The 17851-nt window shown below is 34.4% G+C and overlaps 1 protein-coding gene across 12 annotated transcripts in view; it reads left to right on the top strand.

The window, feature by feature from the left end:
- The window catches only part of Sh (Potassium voltage-gated channel protein Shaker), a 182827-nt gene extending 165840 nt beyond the window's left edge, over positions 1 to 16987 (top strand). For 4 of the 12 annotated variants that reach the window (XM_070209040.1, XM_070209043.1, XM_032440608.2 and 1 more), the window contains 4 exons: positions 1533 to 1662; positions 6603 to 6793; positions 7863 to 8228; positions 9076 to 16987. In XM_070209040.1, the coding sequence (XP_070065141.1) occupies positions 1533 to 1662; positions 6603 to 6793; positions 7863 to 8221 (680 nt within the window). In that variant the 3' untranslated portion in view covers positions 8222 to 8228; positions 9076 to 16987. Of the gene's footprint in view, positions 1 to 1532; positions 1663 to 3915; positions 4046 to 6602; positions 6794 to 7862; positions 8229 to 8802 lie in introns of all 12 variants that reach the window. The other 8 variants (XM_032440610.2, XM_032440607.2, XM_002056968.4 and 5 more) reach the window with 4 other exon arrangements.
- Positions 16988 to 17851: the final 864 nt, after the last annotated feature.

A 17851-nucleotide genomic window follows, 5' to 3' on the forward strand; every position in this document is an offset into this window, starting at 1 on the left:
GGAGTTTTATCTGTGTTTTTGTTTTTTTTTTTTTTTTTTTTTTTTTTTCCGGTTAAAATTTTAGATCATTTTCATTGTTGTGTTGATTCTTATAGCTAACACCGTATCGCAGGTTAGTTAGTTAAGTACTAGCGCCTGCTATGTAGATCGGTTCCTATGTACCCATGCATCTATTATGATATCAAACAGCATACAAACTAAATTAGTTTAGCATAACTCTACAGTAATCATAACGTGTGCTCATATATGTACTTTATAGGAACTCTAGATCGCTTATGGATATATCTTCATCGATGCGGCCGTTGTACACAGAAGCATATTAACTACTTGTTTTTACCCCATATGTTTCATATTTCGTATACCATTTGCCTTGCTGTAGTGTAGTATATATATATATAAAATATATCATATAATGTATGTATTTCGTATTGTACAAAGTACTCAACTAGCTAGTTTCTGTTTATCTTTACAATAATAAACAAAAGATGAAAAGAAAAACAACATCAAATACTAAATATTAATGGCAAATACATAGCGTCATATTAAATACTAGCTAGTTGCAACAATCTAGAAGCATTACTAACCTAACCTCAAAAAAAGGGCAATTAAATCGATTTATCGATAGATCGATAACTTCTCGTTTGCCTAGTGCGCTGAATTGTAGTGTTGCACAAATGTTGAGAGCCGCTCGATTAAAAACTCGCCACGATCTCAACATTTGTGCATTGGAACTTCGGTATTAAGCCGAAGACGTCGTTGTCGTTGTCAGCATTTCCCTTTATTTCGATTTGTAATATTTTGCGAACTATTTATGTAAAACACACAAACACACACACACAACAGACACACATATATATACAATACACAAATTTTAACCAATTATATACTCATATATAACCTGATACAATTGAGACACAGACATACTTAACTGCTATATAATGTGATTTACACCCCGTTTTTTAAACGTTTTATCACTTGCAATATCTTTTTGTAACACCTTTCTTATAGTTTCTGCACAGATTAATATAAAAATATAAATAAATATGATAACTAACCAATATAAACACAAAAAAAAATCAATAATATTCAAATATTTTTGATAATCCTATAACGCATATTATGAGAGTATTAAAACTCTTTTGAATAGCATCATATATGTATATCTAAATGATATTATAGTCGATCACCCCTTGCATACTGTGTACACTAAACTGAACAATATTTGGGGCTCCTTTCATAAATTGCAAATCATTTTGAACAGATCTTTTTTAAGAGTTGCCCCATGCAGATGGAACGTACTTTGATAAGCGCTCAGACCCAAGCAGAAAACTAACTGAAATACTCTCTCCCTCTCTCACTCTTACTCTCTATCTCTCTCTCTCTTCTATATATATATATATATAAATATATTTGTTTCGTTTTTTTTTTTTTTTTCTTTGTGTTCAACTCATCCAATAAATATTTATGTATATATTATATGAAATGAAATTGAAACTAATCTAACGCTGATCTCTGTTTGAAATTGCGCCCAGGCGTTGTACTATTCTCATCGGCGGTTTATTTCGCGGAGGCTGGCAGCGAGAGTTCCTTTTTCAAGTCCATACCCGACGGATTCTGGTGGGCTGTGGTGACCATGACCACGGTGGGATATGGTGATATGAGGTACAACTTACATTACATCTACATCAATCCAATGATAACAAGCAAATATACAACAAAAAAAATACCAATGCCACACCAAAAAATACCAACCAAAAAATACCAAACAAGTTAATCGCAACTGCGCTGCCTAATTTGTGTATCAACTCAACTAACCAAGTTATTAACTGCTCCATGTAACATAGCGCTACGACTACTCTATCGGTCGCTCTCTCTCTCTCACTCTCTCTTTAATTTTTCTCTCTCACTTTCTCTGTCTCTTTCTATCTTTATGTCCTTTATGTTTATTTACAAGTGCTTTTGTATTTGTGTACTGTTTCTGTCCCGCTCTAACTATGTTTACTTCATCTTTTTGTGCATTTGTGCAAGGCTCTCTCTCTCTCTCTCTCTGTCTTTCTCTTTCTCTTTCTCTCTCTCTCTCTGTGAAAGCATAGAGCAAACTTGTGTTCATACTCCATCGACTATTTTGTATATCTCAAAATGTGTTTTTTTTTTTCATTTTGTTAACTTTGTATAAATGAGTGTTTCAATTCCATAACGTTCCGCTCGGTTCTTCATGCCAATTCCATGACTCTGTTACATTCCACATTGCATACAACCGAAGAGCTCTCTCACGCAGATTATTTCAATTGAGTTTTGGAATAGTTGGGAATTATGACCGACAGCAGATCTCCACAAAAAATGTATATAAATACTTTATGTGTCTTGAATATATACCCACTACTTTTTAGCATTTTTATGTGTATTAAGCAAGTCAGCTAAGCTAATTCTGTATCTATAACTGTACCCTATATGTAACTATCTATTAATGTATCTACTTGTATATGCTGTGCCTTGTATAGATCCCTATTAATGTGCTCTTCATCCTGTTTCTAGTTGTTGTTGCATCGACGTCCTGTGTTATCGTGCGTTGTTGTAATCCAGCCCTATTAACCGCTCTCTCTTGCTCTCGCTCTCTCGCTCTTTCTCTGCCTCTTTCTCTGTCTCTGTCTCTCTTTTACACTCTCTCCTGCTCTTTGTGCCCCTTTTTATCGATGTCCTCATCGTTTACCCTCCTCTACTTAACGTTTTCATGAGCTATGCGCTATTTTCATTTATCATTTTACTATTTTCATTATATTTTCTATTTTCTTTGTTTATTTTTTTCTTGAACTTGTTCTTTTGATCTTGTGTTATGTGAACTTTTTTGGCATGTCCTGCATTTCGGTTCTCTTGTTCTTCATTCGTTTGTCTGATTCTGTTCTTGAGTTTCAAAATATCCCAAGCAGAATAATAAACCACTCACTAGTCGAATACCATACATAAACAATAGAACATTAAAAAAAAAGAAAACAAAAAACAAGATCTATCCAGCACTTGGAATTCTCGCCATCGTCGTCGTCGCCGTCGCCGTCGTCGTCGTCGTTGTTGTTCTCATTCTCGTCCTCGTCGTTTAGCTTTAAGATTATGATATCACCATATTTCTCAGCCCAGGGCTTAGCACACCAGAAACCGATTTTATTTAATTGCCCACTCGTTTTTTTCTGCTTGGGAATGCCGCGGCTCAGTTTCGCATTGTCACAAGATTGCGAATAGAATCCGAAAACTATTTTTAATAGGATTATGAAATCCAGCTGAAAAGCGTGCTACACAATGCTGTGCAGCTTAGCGGTGGAAGGGGGGGACACAGTAAATGTGCCCCCCACCAAAAAAAGGAAACGCTGAAATGACTGTTAACGCCATTAGATTCCGGTTCCGGTGCCAGTGCCGGTGCCGGTGCCGTTGCCGTTGCCGGTTCCAGTTCCACTTGCACACTTTGTTCCGTTTTGTCCGCAATTGAGATTTTCAGTTAACACATTGTATAGCACGTTCTACAGAACAAACAACCGCACACACACACACACACACACACACACATCTATACCAACACACACACCACCACACAGCCACACACAAAGAGAGTATTACCTGCCGGACCGTTCATACGTATCCAGCCTGAGACTTTCCTACAGACAAGGACTTGCCGGACGCCAAGCCAAATCGACACCCAAAGCTAAATTACAAAACTCTTTTTTATTTCAAATGTTTTTTGATTTACAAAAAAAAAAAAAGAAAAAAAAAACAATTTTAATAATAATTGAAAAAACCATATATAATATGTAAAAGTAAGAAAAAAAAAGAAAAAAAAAACATATTAAAAAAAAGAAGAACTGCTATGTTTATGAAATAATCGAGTCGGAACCAATGCAAAGCAATTTCTCCCATCAATTTTTTTAGGCGTCGTACTCTTCTCATCAGCGGTTTATTTTGCGGAAGCTGGAAGCGAAAATTCCTTCTTCAAGTCCATACCCGATGCATTTTGGTGGGCAGTCGTTACCATGACCACCGTTGGATATGGTGACATGACGTATGCAAATCTATACAATTACAATTCTAACTTTTCTGATTACGATTCTGTTTATGTTACTATGATTATGATTATGTTATCGTTTCTGAGTTTTATGTTCGTTATTCTAAGTTTTTGGTTCGTTAAATGTGCGGTGCTAATTGCGCTGAAGTGTTGTCATTTACTGATCAACTCTTTCGCCAAGTATTTTTTAGTTACTTCTTCTTATCACATACTAACCAAAGTTCGCAATACTCGTTTGATCCGAAAACAAAAACCGAAAAAGAACTACATTTTATTTGCTTTATGCGTACAAGTTTTGATTTGCGAATTTATCACGTACTTTGAATCGCTGCGCTCTTTCGTTTCATTTCATATCGTTTCATTTCGTTTCGTTCCGTAGCGTACCTCGGTAGCCTACAAAAACCAAGGCATTTTTTCATTTTGTTATTCTTTGTCAGATCTTTACACTTATTTAACAGCCTATCTGTCTAACTGTCTACTTATATCTTTTGTTGCCACTGTGTTCTGTTACCGTTCCGTTCCGTTCCATTGCGTACCGTTCTGTTCTGTTCTGGTTCCGTTAACCGACAACCTTAGGCAAAGGCAACAATTGCAGTTGCCCCCAAACTGGTTGGTGACGCAAATTTCCCTTTGCCTAAAGTGAACGCAATTGAACAAAAATGCTTAGAAAAGCTCTATAAATTTAAACAGTTTTTCTATTCATTATCAATGTAACGTTGTGTCGTTGTTTAGTTCACATAAAACCCAACAAAGAAACAAGTAAAAGTCCAACCCCAGTAACACCCAATCACACACACACACAGACACACACACACACCCACACACACACCCACACACACACACATTCATACAGCTACATCATGCATTATTACACTGTATTTTCGATACAGTGTTTACTTATCGATAACTTTACTCGATATTTTCATCAACTCTTGACTCAGACTCACACATGCACACAAACATTTATACACTGCATTAGGAAGTAATTGTACTATTTAGAGTTGCGTATTTAGTGCAGCTTGCCACGCCCCTAAGGCAACTAAAGTTGCTGGGACGTGGCTTTAGCTAATATCGATACCGATACCGATAACACATTTTGCGCAATATTCTTAGCTCTGCTCTTATCGAACGCATGCTGCATGTGCCAGATATACTGAATACCCTATGCCAAACAGCAGACCAATAGACACAGGCACACACACATAAACACGCACACACACATATGCGCGCAAAGTTATTCAACCGTGACCGTTCCTAATACCCAAGTCGTCAAGTCCTAATCCAACGCCTTCAACTATGCCCAACAATCAGCCCCAGCTCCTGCACCGCAACAGCAACCGCTGCTCGCCACTTGCTCCCGCCCACGCCCACGCCCCTGCCCTTTGTCGCGCCTAACTTTGAGTAGTTCTGTCACATAGAAATTTACGCACACACACACACACACACACACAACTTTCTGCTGTCCTCTCTCTCTCTCTCTCTCTCTCTCTCTCTCTGTCTGTCACTCTCTCGCACTCTTTCTTTCTCTCTCTCTCTGTCTCTCGAACTCTTCGCACTCGCTTTAACACGCTGTGCACCTGTGTAACTTACTCGCACACTATGCAACATTCGTTTGAGTGTCTGCATATGTATATATATACACACACACGCGCGCACACACACACACCCATACACACACAGCAACTTTGCCGTCTTAGCAAATATATATATATATACTAACATACTTATAAAGCAAAAAAAAAAATGGTATAGAGAACCTTAACCCAAAGCCAAAGCAAAAAAAAAAAAACAAACAAAAGAAAAAATACAAAAAAAAAAAGAAGAAACCACAAAAACCACTCGTAACGCTACTCGTTTTAAGTGTTGTGCCTAATTTCGAGTACTCTTTGCTAAACTATTATTTCGTTTTACTGTTTCTACTGCTATTGCCTATAATCAAATATGCTCGTACTTGTATACGTACATATTCTATAATGCAATCACTGATATACAAGAAAAAATATATATATATTAAAAAAAAAAAAAAAACTGTATCTCAAACATAACCTAAGAATTTAAATTGAAAACAAAACGATAGTTTTACTTTACATTTCTTATATATTTGTATTTTCATTTTATTTATCGTTCGTTCGATAACATCGCTCGCATCATCCAAAACAAACAAACAAACAAAAATCCAAAAATATAAAATCTATTTATACATATAAATATAAATATATATATCTATATATATATCTATACCTTAAACCAATTTAATTACAACCAAACCAAAAAAAAAAAAAAAACGTTTAAAAACCCAACTATCTAAAAAAAAACGATCGCATTAAAATCCATAACAAAAATATCTCTCGCAAATTCAATTCAATACCAAAAAACAAAAAAAAAAACGCCACAAAAAAAATACCGTTAAAAATATGGAAATAAACGAAAATTGGAATCGGAAACGCATTGAAATTCGTTTGACACACGATATGCAATATTGAAATATGAAACGAAACAAAATTGAAATGAAATTGATATCGATATCGATAAACGATAATTAAACAAAATACAGACCCGTCGGCGTTTGGGGCAAAATTGTGGGATCATTATGTGCGATTGCTGGTGTACTAACAATCGCACTGCCCGTACCGGTTATCGTCAGTAATTTCAATTACTTCTATCACCGCGAAACGGATCAGGAGGAGATGCAGAGCCAAAACTTTAATCATGTTACTAGTTGTCCATATTTGCCAGGTACATTAGGTAAGTTGAAATGTGCACTGTGCCTCGTTATCTTCCACTCTACTCGTATCACAATCACATTCGACTGGACGATTGCAAAGTAAAGCCACACACATATATACACACACGCTCACACACATACACAGACACATCTATATGCCAAACACCTGTCACACACTCGTACATTACACAAACCCACACACACCCACAAACACACACACACACACACACACACACACACACACACAGACACAGTCGCCTGCATATCTACTGTTAAACAGAACCCAGTTTGAATAAAAATAGAAACATTTACGAAGAAAGAAACGAAACGTAGGCATTATATAAAAACGCTTGATGCGACGGCGTTGCCGTACTGGCCGCATGCAGCACGCCTCATACCAATCTGGCAGCGCTGGCCGTATTGCAAAACGTACGCATCATCGCACGCCGTGTTGCCAAATGTGAACGCCAGTCAGTTGTCTATCGATAATTCGATAAGCGAATTGCCATGTGGCAACGCCTGATCGCTCGCCGGTGGCAACTCTGCGCAACTGTATCGACCTACAATACGTACTTACACGTACTGCGTGTTTTGTGTGTAACAAGAAATACAACAAAAAGCATTTTTGTAATTAATACATTACAACTGTATGTGTGATCTCCTCTTTCTCTCTTCTCTCTCTCTTCTTTTTGTTTCTCTCTTTATTCCGTTAAATCGTAATGCGAATCCGATAATTATCGATATCGATAACCTGAACTTGCAACAATTATCTGTAATCTCAAATGTCCCACAATCCGAAACCGAAACCGTAACCGCATCCAAATTCTGTATATGTATAACCCAACGAATCCAAATTCCCTCCATGCCTATCCGTCAACCGTCAATCACTGTAACACACACACACACACACGCACACACATACACGCGCACACGCATACGCGCACACGAACACTTTGTTTAACACCAACTACCAAACACTGCGACAACAACCAACAACCAACAACAACAACCAACAACAACAACCAACAACAACAACAACGATCAAACAACGTTGAACATCAACACTAAACAAATGCATAAAACCACAAGTAGGTCAACACTTGAAGAAATCATCGTTGTCCGAGTCCTCATCGGATATGATGGATTTGGACGATGGTGTTGAATCGACGCCAGGGTTAACTGAAACACATCCTGGACGCAGTGGAGCAGCTCCGTTTTTGGGAGCCACACAGATGCAGCTGCAACCGCCGCCAGTGCAGCAGCAGCAGCAGCAGCAACAACTACAGCAGCAGCAGCAGCAGCAGCAGCAACTGCAACTGCAGCAGCAGAATGGCTTCAAGCAGCTGCAGTCAACAGTAAGCGTCAGTGCGGCAACTGGCAGCGCTGGAAGCAGTCTCACAATGAGGCACAACAATGCGCTGGCTGTTAGCATCGAGACCGACGTTTGACTACTGGGTAAGTGTGCGCCTTTACTCTCTCTACCCCGCCCCTCTCCACCTCTCTCTCTCTTTGTATCTCTGTCGCCCTCTCTCTGTGTCATACCCCCTAACAGCCCTTTCGCATTCATAAACACTTTCCCTGATTTCCCATTCCAGCTCATATGTAAAGCATTTCGTATGCTAAGCAAAACGCAAAATCTTCAGCTAAAGCTATTTTTCTTCATTTCTCTCTCTCTCTCTCTTTCGCTCCTTTTCTATCTCCAACTCTCTGTCTCTCTCTGTCTTGAGCACAAGTCTTGACTCCCAATTTCTAATGCACAAGCACCAAAACTTCAGTAAAGTTTACTCGTAAAGTCACAATGATATCAGCTGAAAATGCCTTCCTAAAAAAGTGTTGAGCAGCGGTGAAAAGTGCGTTTTTAAGCCATTTGCCAAAACTTCTTACAGGCAAACATTTTTCAACACTGTTCGAGCATATTTTGCCTGCTTCACTTTCAGCTAATGTCATTGTCAGCATAATATTAAGCTCAATATTGCTAATAACTGTCTCTTTCTCTCTCTCTCTCTCTTAATTCGTACCAAAATTAAAGCTAACTGTTTTTTTATAAGCATTAAACTATTTTCTCTTTTTTTTTTTTCTATCCACGCGCGCGCGCTCTCTTGCTCCCTCCCACGCGATATGCCCCCATATGTATGTCTCATTCTATGACTATATATATAAACTATTACTATATATATATTATGTATCTTTATGAATATAATTATGTATATAACTTATATGTATATATATCTGTGGTATGCAAACGCATCACTTGGCTAAATTTGGATGTTATCTATCTATAATATCATCGGGGGTTGGGCAGTAAAATTGATGTTAAGTGGTATAAGATTGGCCTTGTCAAGTGTTACGTTGGATGCCAGAAACGACTACAAAAGCTGTTTAAGTTTAATTTAAGTAGAACAAATAACAAACAAATTTAAACTATTGGTAAATTTAATTAAATGTAATTAAACTAAAATACAAAACAAACTAAAAAAAACAAAAAAACAACAAACAAAAAGAAACAAGAAAATAATATATATATATGTATGTATTTAATATTATAAATAATTATAAATAATATTGATAATTTAATGCGTAAACAATTACCTATATTTAAAACACATAAAAACATCGAAAAAAAAAAAACAAAAAAAAATTAATAATAATAATAAAACCAAATATAATTAAATAATATGAGAAAATACATAAATTCATATAAAATTAATTGAATCACAAAAAATAAATTAACAGAACCATAAAACCCAGTCAAAGTAAACGCAGTTAACGTGAAAAGCAAATAAAAGTGCATACAATTAGGCCTTACACACAAACACACACAAATACACACAAATACATACATATTTAAGCAGAACAACAGCCAAATACACACACAAATAGTGTGGTAAAGACAGCCTAAAAGAGTGCTGTGCAGCTGTGCAAAATCAGTTCTTAAACCATTTCTCATTTTGCATTTTGAAAAGTTTTGCAATACTATTGCTAAATCCAGCTGGTTTGCAGCGCTGGAAAAGCCGCTTAGAAAGCACTTCCGTGATTCAACTGCTTACCCTTTGAGTCACTTTCCGCTAATTGCCAGTTTAATATAAAACCAAAAATTGTTAGTTAACTAACGAAGTTCATATGGTTGGCTCAATCAATGCCATCAGGCAACTCACTTGGTTCTCAAAGCTAAAATTTCTGATAAATTGTAACCAAATGCCGTTTTATGCAGAGCTTATTATGCTTGAGCCACCTTTGGCTTATCTATGCCCACAAAGGATTGATTGATATTTCAACAAGGGAAACTTTCCTTAATGCTGATTCAAGCAGCTTAAACAAGTTATCAAAAATGATGCTGCCAGCGATAACGATTACTTCCAGCTCAGCGCTGATAGCATTGAACATTTCACAACACTTAACCGCATACACACACACACACCCCCACAAAAACACGCAGACACAAACAAACAAAAACACACGTAAACTAACAGCATAGTAAAAGAAAAACTGCCATAATATTACAAATAAAATAAAGATCAACAATTTGTATAGTTATTAACAATAAATAAATAAATAACAGTATATGCTTTTAAACTGTGACAGCATAATACATCAACTTACCAGAACGTAATTTACATCAAATACAAGTACACACACGCTAAAGAGTTCTTATTAGAATCGAACCCACTGTAACGAGAATATTGAATCGGGTCTAGCTTTGATCTTTGGCATTTGTTTCAATCTGTTTGTCTGCTAGCAAAGAAAATAAATTTCACGTACTTAACTATCCCAACTACCAGAACAAACCAAGCTCAACTAACCCGCCCACCCACAAAATGGGATAAAACAAAACAAAACAAAAACCAAAAGAGAAAACGAAATATAAAAAATAATAAGAAAAATAGTCCAACAAGAGAAACTACAGTAAGAACTGTTCTATTTATAAAGCGAACCTGCTTAACTTTCTGCTTAAAACTCCCCCCGAATAAAAACGAAATAAAAAGTACAAATATTCATTATCACAAACAATTTATCACGAAATTAACTAAAGACAAACAAAGAGAACAAAAGAACAACAACAGCAAAAAAAAATAATAATAATTTAAATATTAAAAAAAACCAAAAAAAAAAAAAATAAATAAAATAAAAACGACTGCAATTTAATTGATATACTTGAAACTGAAGAAATCAGATGACATAAAACTAACAGAACTTAAGGCAAAAGCAAGTAAAGTTTAAACAAAACAAAAACAAAAACGAACAAATGTCTGATGATGTTTAAGCAAAATACTAAAAACAAATGTAGAAGAATGGCAAAGGCTCTTATGATTTTATAATAATATGTAACTTAATATGAGAACTCGAGGAATGTACATAGCCTCACAAACACATGCATACATACATACATACATATATATGTATACATAAACATATATGTATATATATATAAATATAAATATATTTATATCTATGTGTGGATGTGCAAATAATACCAAGCTCTGAAAAAAAAAACACAATGTCAAATGCCCCAAAACAATAAATATATGAAACTTTGCTTGCCGCACAGCCCGATGGGAATGAGTTTCCAAATAGTTCAAATACTTCTTCGACTTCTTTCCTCTTTTGCCATTTGTGTGTGTGTGTGTTGACATTGTGACACGCCCATACAGACACACCCGCCCACCCAGCCATTCAAATTTCGGATGCCGTCTACCAAACCAAAGAATATTCATAATATGATAAAATCAACATGAAAAAAAGTCGACTGAAACTATGCAAATTCGCATTTTAATTATAAATAATGTATAAAAATGTAAAACTGTATGTATATGCTTTATATATGTACATTAACATACAAAGGAGTTAAAAGTTAATTTAAAAAAATATGTATAATAATATAAAAATATGTATACATACATATATTTTTGAATAGTTGCTTTTTGCGGCATGCCGCATATGGAATACCCTTGCTGAATGCAAATTTGATACGTAGTCACTTGATGCGTGGACAAAACTTCCGATAGCAGCTAGAAGCGGTGCGATTGATCGAACCTCTATTTCATGAACTGCTTTAATAACAATCAGAACTAAGTGAACTAGTTCATGCAGCTGCAGGTGAAGCGCCAAATATCAGCACAAACACATTCCTTTGTCAACCTAAGCTTGTTTCGCCGCGATCTATTTGGTTGCGGTGTTTTCAGAATAATAAGAAAAGCGAGGAACTGGGTCATTTAGATGCAAATAGGAGGGAGAAGAATATATGTATAAATTTGGTTATGCTTTAGAACTGAAGAACTAGTTCGCTGCGACAAAGATAGAAAGTTAGATTGAATGATAACTTTCCTTTACAAATCATCCGATACGATATACAAGCTACTTAGATCTAACACCTGGGAGTTAAACGTTGGATAGAATCGAAACTTTCCCTTACGATTCATCTGATTACCGATGCATAAGTTTTTTAGATCTTAATCCAGGTGTTAGGGTAGTGTTAGCAATATGTTAGAATTCTCAGCAACGGTATATGAAAGCACATTGCAAATTATTTTGTGTAAAAGGAAGTGACAAGGGTAAGATGAAGAAGCATTCAAGTGTAAACAATAAAGCTTTGAAAACCGTCCACAGACACACACACAGACACACATACACACACGCGCAGACACACCCACACACGCACACATACAATTGAGAGACTCGCAGAGCGGAAACGAGTACCAAAAAATTACAATATACAAACATAAAAGCAGGCCCTGTCCTAACCCTATCCCCTCGACACACATACACGCACACGTCCTTTAACAATGTCAACACACAGATCCACACACACACACACACACACACACACACACACACACAAATACGGCACACACATACTTTGGCAACTTTTTGTCAACTTCTTGCGAGAATGCATATTATTTGAGAGACCCCGAAAAAAAAAATGGAAATAAAAAATAACAATACCCAAGAAAAACTTAAAAGTGGCTTATGGTCAAGCAGCAGGGGAGCTGTTCAAGTGCAAGTGCAAGTGCCTTAAGGAACCCTTCTCTGCGCTTCTCACAGAGCTACCAGAGCTGCCAACTACTCAGATTGAGGCTGGCATTTCATAAGCGCTCCGGCAACGGCAAGCAAACTGCCAAAAAAAAAAAAACAAAACACAAAAAAAAAAATTAACTAAACTAAACGAGTATCCAAACAATACTCAGTAACGCTACAGTGTGCGCTCGATACAGGCAACAGCTGCAAACAGAATAAGTCAGCCTTTAAGAAACGTACCAAAAGCACACACACGCACGCATTCATATCAGGCGAGATGTATAGAGTATTCAGCCTTTGTTTGTTTGATTTGTAGTGCCTCCCCCCTCTCCATCCAACGCCAAAAGAAATAAAACCATATCAACACTGGGCCCAGGCTGCACTGTAGCGTTTATATAACTCTGCTGTAAATACACTCAAAGAAACACACGCGACCCTTCGACACAGCAAATTAGCTAAATAAATAATTGGGTATTTTGTACGCATCGGATAACTCCTAAAATAAATATAAATTAATTAATTAATTTAGAAGAAAATTACAAAACCAAATATATGTGTATATATATATTTATATATATATACAAATATATAAATATATACGCAAAACAGAAATGTCATTTAATGTAAATTATACTTATTATATTGTATTGTATAGTATCTAGTCATACCAAAACACACTGTATCTATAAAATAGAACTAAAAATCAACCTCCAGACATTTTAAGGCAAAACACCAAAAACAAAAAAAAAAAACAAAAATAATACTGAAAAACAATTTTTATTATTTCTAAAAGAAAAGAATTCGCTTATTTAATTTAAGTTTTATGATTTAGCGTGAGGCATTATAGCATAAGGAAACAAGCAGATAAAGTAAAGTGTGTAAAATAAGGTTGTTTTTTTTTTTATAGCATTAATCTAGGCAATTGAATGGATATATGTGTATATATATATAAATATATATTTATATATATATATATATTTATATATGTATATGTATATATATTGAGGAGCTAGCATACCTAATGTAAAAAGAAACATACAGAGAAGAAGCAGCATATACACAGAGTTCAGGTTTAGCTTATGATTTTCAAAACGGATTAAGAGCAGAGTTTTCAAGAAGAAGCAGCGCACGGACAGCCAATAGAATTGCAAATTAAACTAGCTAAGGCAAATAGCTGATCAACAATAAATCGTAAACAGAAAACAAAAAATTTGGAATAAATGTGTTCAGCAAAAAAATAAAATAAAAACAAAACAAAAAAAAAAATGTTATTATATGTTTAAATAAATTAAAAATTGAATATGAAATGGAAAAAAATTTAATTGAATTAAATTTACATATGTATATTTATAAAAATACCTAACAACAAATGTAAATACATCTAACGCAAGCCCTCAAGCAAATTTATATATGTATATACATATATATGTATATATATATATATATATATATATATATATATATATATATATCAATAATGTGTAACTCAACAACAACAAAGTAAATAGCTCAGTTAAGCAAATAAACCACACAGAAAACTACTCATAACAAAAAAAAAAAACAAGAATGAATAGAGAAGTTGAAAAATAGCAGAGAAAAACTTCCCCCCCAAAAAAAAAAGAACAAAAACAAAAAGCTGATCATTCAAATTAAAGAAACGCTATGAAAATATGCGGAAAAGAACAAAAAACAAACAAAAATATACGCAATGAAAATGAATCGTTTTGTATTTTATTTAACTGTACAACAGTTGCAATCCGACCGTGTAAATATGTAATTGTAATTATATTTGTAATTGGTTTTTGTATGTGTGCAAAGAACCTTTCTACGTATTCTTAGTCAGTTTCAATTCATGTACAATTTGTTGTAGTCTAACTTATTCCTTAGTTAATACTTAAACAAAGTCAACTGCGCTCAAACCGAAACACACTCACACACACACACACACACACACAGTCCACACTTACAGCACACACAACAGACTTTTGTAAATACAAGTTGAACGTAACGTAACTCTCCTGAGCTCAAGCTTCTGCTCCTATACATACTTATGCATATGTACTTATGCATGTTACTTCAATGTGTTTATGATATCTTCGCATATCATAAAATGCATCTCCATACAGCTGTTAAATACTAACTATGTTATATATAACTAAAGATCGCTTAGTCTCGATACTAGCTAGTAACACCTACTTAGGCGCACATACTAGAGTCTGAAACAACAAGCAGCACTCGCAGGCGCTTTTCTTGACCCTACGCAATTCGTGATAAACTTCGGTATTTATTGTCCGATCTGCAATGTGATTTGCAGTTTAATATATCTGTATATACTCTATTTGATAAACATATCACGCACTGATGATGTTCGAGCTTCATTTAAAAATGAGTCGATATACATAAAAATGGCATATATGACAAAGAACTGAAAACTCATTGTGCTAGTGCTATTAATATGGGAGGTATATAAACACACCTGAAAAATATGGCTAGACGGACTCACTTTGTCCAGAGCATGTACATTTTATAGGTCGAAAATGCTACCTGCTTTAACATACACTTGCAGGAAGACAAAATGCCCTATTTAGCCATTTCGAATGGATTTCGGGTATGAAGAATACTTGAAACTCATTTATTATTCGCCAGAGCGAGAGCTTTGAGGCTGCGACTTACCCACTTATTGGGACAGGTTCTGAGGTTCAAGCTCTCAATTTGTCTTGCTTTGATATATTTAAATGATTTGCCGCGAATCTGTTAAGTGACAGACTCTAGTTAGCCATATGTAGAGTGCTAGAGTGGGGCACTGTAGAAGCCAACACAGACACACACACACACTCAGCGAACTAGATACAATTAGAGCTAAAAAGCATTTCATTGGTTTTTCGAACTAGTATTTTATTTAGTAATGAGAACTTGGTATGCTTACGTGTACTTGAGGTACTTAACTGGCTGCATTTAAAAAGCTATTCGAGACACGACTATAAAAGTAAATATAATAAAAAAAAACTTCAGATCCAAAACCCCAAAGAGGCAGTTAGGGATTGAAAAATAACAACAACAAAACAATAATAACACAAATAAATAAGAAGCAAACATATCGTTGTTATTCAACTTAAACAAAACAAAACAAAAGAAAACACACACAAACCAAATGAAAAACGAAACCAAACAAAAGCGTTCACAAATAAATTCAAACACAAAGCATAAAAACTATACTTAATGCATAATTAACTCCAATACAAAAACAAAAAACAAAAAAAAAAAGAACATAAAAGTTGATAACAAAGCAAAACTAAGTAAAATGCGACACACTCTATTTTTATCCTCGATTTAAACATAAAACAATCTTTTCAAGTTTTCCATTAAATTTAATTACTTATTTATCAAAAACAAAAAAGAAAACAAAAAAACCAAAAAACGAAAAAAAAAAAACAAAAAGCAACCCATTTAACGTAAAAATTTATTGTACAACAATATACATATACAAAAATACTTATATACCTACTTACATGCATATTTACTAAAATACTAAGATACTAAATCAAAAACAAGCTAAACAACCAACTAATAACAACAACAACAGCAACACCAACAACAACAAAGCACAACTCTCAATCTTCTCAATGCTTCAAGAAAGACAAACTGCTCTCAAACAAAAACCAAAAACCAAAAAAAAAAAAAAACAAAAAGTAAGAAAAAGAGCATTAAAAGAAACGAAACTTAACAAATTTCTATTAAGGACAAAGACTGCAAATAGAGATTTAAATAAATATTTTAATAAATACTAAAATAAAAAGAAAGCTAACAAAATATATAAATTAATAAATTACATATATAATTAATGCAAATGTTGGCGCTTATATTTTTCCAATTGCCTGAGTTCGTTGATTTCAAGCCACAAAACGCTTTTGCCAGAAACATGTTTTACTTTGTACATTTGTTTTTGTCACACATCCATATGAATGTATATACACACACATATGTATATTCGTATGGTGTGCATTGGTAAACATACAATTAGTTTAGTTTAGTTTAGTTTAGTTTGCCGCGCAACAAGACAGAAAAAAAGCAACAACAATAACAACAAAAATATCAGCATTAAGCTTCAGCCAGTAATACTTTAAAAAGCATATACCAAATAACTGCAAAAAATATATTTGCATATAAATTAATATAAAAAAAAAAAAAATAATTTTTTTTTTTCTGTAAAACATTTTCATACATTTTGCCAAGCATAACCAGATCCAAAAGGAACAATAGCTTAAAACTAAAAACCATAAAAGAAAAATTGAATGATTAATATTGAGCATAGAACTAGAACCAGATACAAATGCAGCAAACAGAAAAGAATAAAAAAAAAATACCAACAAAAATACGACAAAAATGTAGTATTACGCATAATAAGATATTGTGACTACAATTAAAAAGAATCGCAAGCATAAAACACTTAAACACAGATAAAAACAAGAAAAAAAAAGCAAAAAAAAACCAAAAAGAAATGTTGTTAAGATTAAAAATGAAATGTTTTATAATCGTTATTCAATAAAAGTAAATTAAAAAAATAAAAAAAAAAACCAAAAACAACAATTACAAACGAACCAATTACGATATAAAGAAAAATACATATATATATAAAAACAAAGAAATGAAAAAAGAAAAGAAAATTAGCTAAAATAGTAGCAAAGCGCCCAAGCAAAGATCATTTCAATTTGTTATTTAGTTAAACGCTAAGTTTTATTTTATTTATTTTTCCTGCTATAACTACTTATTTAAGTATTTACGCGTAGTTATTGTTAGTAGTTTTATACATCTACCCCGGTATTTCCACTTGGTATATATACCCTCTGAATGCATGGGCCATGACGATTAGTTAGAGTTGGGTACTCTATGCAAGTATGGGTTAGTCAAGGCCTGAGAGCAGAGCTGTGCTTGAGAGCTTTCCTGTGAGCTCACCAGACGGGCGTGAGCGCAGCTCTGCCTTAGTTGTTGGCAATAAGCTTCTAAGGTTGATACTCTAGTACTGTAAGTCGATAATATATATATATGTATATATGTAGAGCATTGAC

This window comes from Drosophila virilis, chromosome X (genome assembly GCF_030788295.1).
Source record: "Drosophila virilis strain 15010-1051.87 chromosome X, Dvir_AGI_RSII-ME, whole genome shotgun sequence".
Taxonomy (NCBI): Eukaryota; Metazoa; Arthropoda; class Insecta; order Diptera; family Drosophilidae; genus Drosophila; species Drosophila virilis.